General features: G+C 37.2%; 1 protein-coding gene across 1 annotated transcript; it reads left to right on the top strand.

Annotated features, from left to right (window-relative positions):
• The first annotated feature begins 298 nt into the window (after positions 1-298).
• On the top strand, positions 299-6,874 carry LOC127633464 (mitochondrial import inner membrane translocase subunit Tim23). Its single transcript, XM_052112587.1, has 7 exons — positions 299-636; positions 3,869-3,927; positions 5,275-5,368; positions 5,465-5,549; positions 5,725-5,783; positions 5,995-6,105; positions 6,200-6,874. Exons 1-7 carry the CDS (start codon positions 528-530, stop codon positions 6,310-6,312), a joined length of 630 nt encoding a protein of 209 aa, XP_051968547.1. The 5' UTR covers positions 299-527; the 3' UTR covers positions 6,313-6,874.
• Positions 6,875-7,692: the final 818 nt, after the last annotated feature.

Below are 7,692 nucleotides of genomic sequence, written 5' to 3'. Positions count from 1 at the left end.
TGCCCTGAATTCTGTATTTTTTTTAAAGGCCAACTAATTATTGCGAATTAACTTTTATATTTTATTTCATTTTAATTATGTAGCATGACCCCATATTTCTATGGTCGCAAAATGTCGTAAAAACAACCAGTTAATCCTAAAGTAAATCCACATTCACGTCCACTTCAGTGTGCTAAAGCATCGTGTTTTCATGAATCGATATCATCAACATCGCCTGCTATACTATAGCAATGAACATTTATTTAATGTTAATGTAACATTTCTGGCTGTTCGTTGAAATCTTCAGTGATCTTGCGACTCATTTTGCGGCAGCTTTACGGCAGGGCAGCATGTGGAGGTCAGAGATGCCGCAACACTACACTATTTTATTATCTATACTTGATATCTCATGACAGTGGTATATACGAGGGACATAATTTAAACTGAACCTTATCGATAAAGTAAATAGCTCGGTGTCGCTTTCACACGCGTCAGTACGGAAGAAGTCTGATGATTGCGTCAGTTTCTCCAGTATAATCTATAAAGAAATGGATGATAATAATACACCTGGATCAGGAGGCCTTAAAGGGGGACTTGGTAGTCTTTTCGGCGGAGGAGCCCCTGAATATTCTAATACTGAACTCGCAGGAGTACCATGTAAGTAATCTGTGTCTCATCTTTATTTACTTTAAGGGAAAGCTCACCCAAAATCTCACCATTTACTCTCCTATCCGCGGAACACAAAAGGAGATTTTAGGCCGCATTTTCAATCTCAATCACCATTTACTTTCATTGTATGGAGTAAAAGTAAAAATGGAACATAAGTGAATGGTGGCTGATGCTTCTACAACCCCTGGTAAAAATTATGGAATCACAACATTTAGAGGATGTTCACCCAGCTTTTTTATTATATATATTTTTTTTACTTCGTAGCAAATAAAAAAAATCACAATTAGTACTCTGGTTTTTATGACGGCCTGAATGAGGCATGGACTTCACTAATGAAAAACAATAATCTCCATCAAGCTGGTTCCAACTTTCTCGAATAGCTGTTGACATCAGCTGTGCTGGATGGAGCCGTGCCATTGACCAATCCACCATATATTTTCAATAGGATTGAGATCCGGACTGTTTGCTGGCCATGTCATTGAGTTGATATGCCTTTCCTGAAGAAAAGTTAACACACTTTGCTCTGTGGCAACATGCATTATCAAATTACTTCATCACCAAACCTATTTTCTATAGATGTAATTAGAAAATTGTCCAAAGTGTCAATGTACACCTGTGCATTGAATGTTGAGGTAATGATTGCCATCTCCCCTGGTCCTTTACCTGGCATGCAACCCCATATCATTAATGAGTCTGACAGGTGAAATTTAATTGTTTTCATCAGGCAGTCATCTTTATACAGGTCCTTCTCAAAAAATTAGCATATTGTGATAAAGTTCATTATTTTCCATAATGTAATGATAAAAATTAAACTTTCATATATTTTAGATTCATTGCACACCAACTGAAATATTTCAGGTCTTTTATTGTTTTAATACTGATGATTTTGGCATACAGCTCATGAAAACCCAAAATTCCTATCTCAAAAAATTAGCATATTTCATCCGACCAATAAAAGAAGTGTTTTTAATACAAAAAAGTCAACCTTCAAATAGTTATGTTCAGTTATGCACTCAATACTTGGTCGGGAATCCTTTTGCAGAAATGACTGCTTCAGTGCGGCGTGGCATGGAGGCAATCAGCCTGTGGCACTGCTGAGGTGTTATGGAGGCCCAGGATGCTTCGATAGCGGCCTTAAGCTCATCCAGAGTGTTGGGTCTTGCGTCTCTCAACTTTCTCTTCACAATATCCCACAGATTCTCTATGGGGTTCAGGTCAGGAGAGTTGGCAGGCCAATAGAGCACAGGAATACCATGGTCAGTAAACCATTTACCAGTGGTTTTGGCACTGTGAGCAGGTGCCAGGTCGTGCTGAAAAATGAAATCTTCATCTCCATAAAGCTTTTCAGCAGATGGAAGCATGAAGTGCTCCAAAATCTCCTGATAGCTAGCTGCATTGACCCTGCCCTTGATAAAACACAGTGGACCAACACCAGCAGATGACATGGCACCCCAGACCATCATTCCTTCTCCCCAGTCTTCCTCCAGACTCTGGCACCTTGATTTCCGATTGACATGCAAAATTTGCTTTCATCCGAAAAAAGTACTTTGGACCACTGAGCAACAGTCCAGTGCTGCTTCTCTGTAGCCCAGGTCAGGCGCTTCTGCCGCTGTTTCTGGTTCAAAAGTGGCTTGACCTGGGGAATGTGGCACCTGTAGCCCATTTCCTGCACACGCCTGTGCACGGTGGCTCTGGATGTTTCTACTCCAGACTCAGTCCACTGCTTCCGCAGGTCCCCCAAGGTCTGGAATCGGTCCTTCTCCACAATCTTCCTCAGGGTCCTCAGGGTCCGGTCACCTCTTCTCATTGTGCAGCGTTTTTTACCACACTTTTTCCTTCCCACAGACTTCCCACTGAGGTGCCTTGATACAGCACTCTGGGAACAGCCTATTTGTTCAGAAATTTCTTTCTGTGTCTTACCCTCTTGCTTGTGGGTGTCAATGATGGCCTTCTGGACAGCAGTCAGGTCGGCAGTCTTACCCATGATTGCGGTTTTGAGAAATGAAACAGGCTGGGAGTTTTTAAAAGCCTCAGGAATCTTTTGCAGGTGTTTAGAGTTAATTAGTTGATTCAGATGATTAGGTTAATAGCTCGTTTAGAGACCCTTTTCATGATATGCTAATTTTTTGAGATAGGAATTTTGGGTTTTCATGAGCTGTATGCCAAAATCATCAGTATTAAAACAATAAAAGACCTGAAATATTTCAGTTGGTGTGCAATGAATCTAAAATATATGAAAGTTTAATTTTTATCATTACATTATGGAAAATAATGAACTTTATCACAATATGCTAATTTTTTGAGAAGGACCTGTATGTTTCATTAGAATCGCACCAGACAAAAGTTCCAGCATCATCGCCTTGGCTAATGCAGGTTCCCGATTCATCGCTGAATATCACTTTCATCCAATCATCCACACTCTTCTTTATCCCACTGTAGCCTTGTTTTCTTCTGTTTAGGTGTTAGAGCTAATATTAGTTTGGCACAAACATTGACTCCTGTTTCTGTCCATTTGTTTTTCATTTGTTTTGTTGTGCATTTTCTATTTTCAAGGCATATTACTTGGAGTTTTCTATCCTGACGCTTTTACGTCTTCCTACGTCCACCAATATGTTTTCCTTTTATAACCTTCCCATTTTGTTTATACTTGATCCAAGTTTTAGACACAGCTAACTGGGAACAACAAAATGACAACTCTCTTTTAGGGGCCATGTTTCCTTTCAATTAGCCAGGTCCAACAGCTCGTTAAGGTCTGTAAGCACTATCTTTTAACTGGAGAATAATTTGCATTTTTAGACTTGTGCTGGTATTTGTTTTAGAAATGCAAATTACAAGTTGATTTCATAATAACATTGAGTGATTCCAATCATTTTTTGTTTACTTCATCTGAAAAATTAAATGAATAATGCCATTAATTCAAATAAAGTAATTTAAGTTATTGGAGGGATGTTTCATGAAGCCAAAATGTTCCGCTATTAAACAAAAATAGTTTTGTGTCATATCTGTGATTTGTTTATTTTACAAAGTAAAAAATCTTAGTGAACATCCTCTTAAGTGTGCTGATTCCATCATTTTTGCCAGGGGTTGCAGTCCCTAGACTCCCTACCATTCAGAATAATTTTTTTTGGGTGAACTATTCTTTTAACAGTCACTATCTGGTCAAATGAGTTAAAGTGGAGTATCTATAAATTTGCTTCAATGTATAATCTTTCATTCTCAGTGACTGGTATGAGCCCTCTCTCTCCCTACCTCAATGTTGACCCTCGGTACCTTGTACAGGTGAGGTACAGTAATGTAACAGTTGCATTTCCATACAATATGTGCTTTCCATTGTAGAAATGAACAGGTCTAATTAATTTTTAATGTCGCACCAACGTTTGAAACTTAAAGGAATTGTTTACTCTAAAATGAAAATTCTCTCATCGTTTACTCATCCTCATGCCATCCCAAATGTTTATGACTTTCTTCTGAAGAACACAATAGATTTTTAGAAGAATATCTCAGCTCTGTAGGTCCTCACAATGCAAGTGAATGGTATCCAAAACCTTGAAGCTCCAAATAGTACATAAACGCAGTATAAAAGTAATCCATAAAACTCCAGTGGTATAAGCCATGTGTTCTGAAGCGATCTAATTGGTTTTGTGTGAGAACAGGCCAAAACGAATCTACTTTTTCGATATAAATTTTGACATCAGAAGTTTCCTTGGCAATCTTGATTTCAAGCTCAATTACACTTCCTAGTGTCATCTAGCACTTTGCGCATGCATCAACCACTAGGAAGTGTAATCAAGCTTGAAATCATGATTATGTAATGAGACGGCAATTGCAAGATGAAGAGGTAAATAGGATTTACATTTTGGTGTGTTCTTACCCAAAACCGATTGGATGCATCATAAGGCGTAGATTAAACCCCTGGAGTTATATGGATTGCTTTTATGCTGCCTTTATGTGCTTATTGGTACTTCAAATATTTGGTCTCCATTCACTTGCATTGTATGGACCCAAAGAGTGGTCAGAGTGGTTGGGTGAACTGTTCCTTTAAAGGACAAGGGTTTTCAAACATTTTGATGCCAAGGACCCCAAAAATTATGCTCCCCCTGCGAGGGACCTCCTTTCTTAAATATAAAGACAGCTACATATTTTCATATTTTTACTGAATGAGAGAAATGGTAAGCATTTTTTTGTGTTAAAAATAAGCTTTGATATTGTTCTAAAACTAAAAGAAATTATAAAAATATCGTCTGGAAAATTATGAACTTAAAGTGTCTTTTGTCAAACCAACTTTTTGAGTAATGTAAAATGTATAAAATAAATATTTTTATTCTGTGAAACTTCTGTAAATTATTATTTTCCTCTCTCGCTCTCGCTCTCTCTCTCAAATGTCTTGAAATGACCCCAGTTTGTAGACCCCTTGGATTAGATTACAGGATTTACATTTATTTTAGGGTTCAACAGGCAAAAAATGTGTGATAAATGTTATTTTTAATAAATTATATGTGTGTTAAAATAGGAATTACATTACTTATGGGTACGTTACACTTATTTTTGAGGTTGCCTGTGGTGGCTATGTTTTTAATACTGTGTTAGAACTTTGTCACGTTCATGTTGCTTTTCTCACTCTCTTAGGACACAGATGAGTTCATTCTGCCAACTGGGGCAAATAAAACCCGTGGCCGCTTTGAGCTGGCCTTCTTTACCATTGGGGGATGCTGTATAACAGGTGAGGCCTGTTTATCTGAAGACTATAAAGCACATATGTTTGACCAGCACCTGCACCAGCTCTAATTCCAGTTCTCTGTTGCATATTTCCATAAAGGCGCTGCTTTTGGCACATTTAATGGGCTCCGGATGGGTCTGAAGGAAACTAGAGACATGGCGTGGTCGAAACCCAGAAATGTACAGTAAGTGTGTTTGCATTTGAAATAAAAATGATGATGTATGAGTACATAATGTAGGATTCAGAATCTATTTAAATATAAAGAAATGATAAAATAAAAAATACACAGTTTTTAAGTTGATGAGAGATTATGATTAATTAATTGTTGTAATTTAGACCTTATATTAATGTTTTGTCAGGATTTTGAACATGGTCACACGACAAGGGGCCTCGTGGGCCAACACGCTAGGATCAGTGGGTAAGAAATTCACTGAAATCATAGGCACCGGCATGAGTACTTAAAAGTGACAGCAATAATCATTCATTAGAAAAAAAATATTAAATTACTTAAATAAAAAAAGCACATGTTCCTAGAAATCGAACAACTTGCATGTGATATTATAATTTGCTGAATATCTAAATAACATTTGCATACCTGTTGTAATCTTGGTTTCTACTTATCTTCACAGCTCTTTTATATAGTGTGTTTGGTGTGGCCATTGAGAAGGCCAGGGGTGCAGAGGATGATCTCAACACAGTGGCTGCTGGAACGTTAACAGGGATGCTTTTCAAATCCACAGGTGAGCAGAAATCACATTGACTAAAGTGCTGAAAAAGTATGCTTAAAATCTCACAGTGGAATAGAACATGATAGATATCTGTTTTTTTTTGCAGCTGGACTCAAAGGAGCTGCCAGAGGAGGTCTTGTTGGTTTAGCCATGTCAGGGCTGTATGCTCTGTACAACAACTGGGATCACCTGAAGGGAACAACGCCTTCACATTACTGAGGGCAACTGAGAGCTCAAACTATGAACTTATTTTGACTCTGAGCCAGCCCTCAGCCTTTTTCACCCTCCTCTATTCCCATTTAAACCTTTGGAGAAGAACTTCAGGGATCCTATGGACAACCACATGTGTACTGGCTTTTTCAGAAGCATTTAAGGTGTAATATTTAAATTGCTGAGCCAGACGGCCTCCAAATGTATGGAATATGCACAGCTGTGAATTTGCTGATAATGTGAACATGTCAGTCAGTGTTTATTTTATCATAAGGATCTGTTGTCATGTACTTGTCTTGATTGGTATCAGTTGCAACCATACCTTATCTGATGAAAGAGGAATTCTTAGTCATTTAATCAATTTAGTCTGTTCTCATTGTAAATTGTTAAGATAAAAACTATTTTTTCAGTGCTGGCTGGTTTGAAATGTGTTCATTTGTTGTCCCTAAACTTGCCACATCAGCTCTGCACCCACCTAAAATAAAATGCAATGTTAAGCTGTCTTATACTCTTCATTTGTGTGGTATTAAATTGAATTAAGCCGTGTTTAACAATAATTGTGTTTGCTGCGTGTCAAAGATCAGTGTTTTCTGACTGAATTGCATGACTGACTGAAGTGTTGTTGGATGATTTAGTATTTAAAGGATTGTTCTGTGTTCAAAACAAGTTAAGCTCTGTCAATAGCGTTTGTGGCTAAATTTTGATCAATTAATTTAAACTCGTCCTTCATTTATTTAAAAATAAATGTGGTAACTGTGAAGCATTTGTAATGGAAGTGAATGGGGCTAGTTCATAAACGTTAAAATGTACACCGTTTCAAAAGTTTAGCCATGAGATGTAAATTCGTTAACATGATTTCAGTGATAAAGCCAACCTTATCTCTCTCTATGGTTATATCCAATATTACAACTGTGTTGTAATGATGACAACGCCAGTAAATCCTGATTTTTATTATGCTAAATTCATGTTAATGTAGTCACAAATCTTGTGACTACTTTTGAGACTTTGAATTTCAATCAGGGTTGGATTATGACTAGTAAGGGCTCCTGGGCCAATTCTCTTTTAGGGCCCTGGTCAAATTATCTTTCAAAGTTGAGATCCATCCATGAAATCAATTTTCATCGATTTAAGTCTCTTTTTATACCCGTTCTGTTATTTACGGTAATGGTAAACAAATTGATCAACTGAAACACGTTTGCTGAACAGCCACTGTTCTTAAAGAGCCATTTTAATGTTTGTTATACGTAATGTAAAGTCAATGTAAATACTACAAATTATGCATACAACAAACAAAAATGTAATAAAATGTGTTATGTGTAAACATGCATATGTTTAAAGGTGCAGTAATACATATTGACATATTTTAACTTCATGAAACACTTTTAATAT

The sequence above is a fragment of the Xyrauchen texanus genome, chromosome 40 (genome assembly GCF_025860055.1).
Source record: "Xyrauchen texanus isolate HMW12.3.18 chromosome 40, RBS_HiC_50CHRs, whole genome shotgun sequence".
Taxonomy (NCBI): Eukaryota; Metazoa; Chordata; class Actinopteri; order Cypriniformes; family Catostomidae; genus Xyrauchen; species Xyrauchen texanus.
This window is presented reverse-complemented; position numbering and strand designations above follow the sequence as displayed.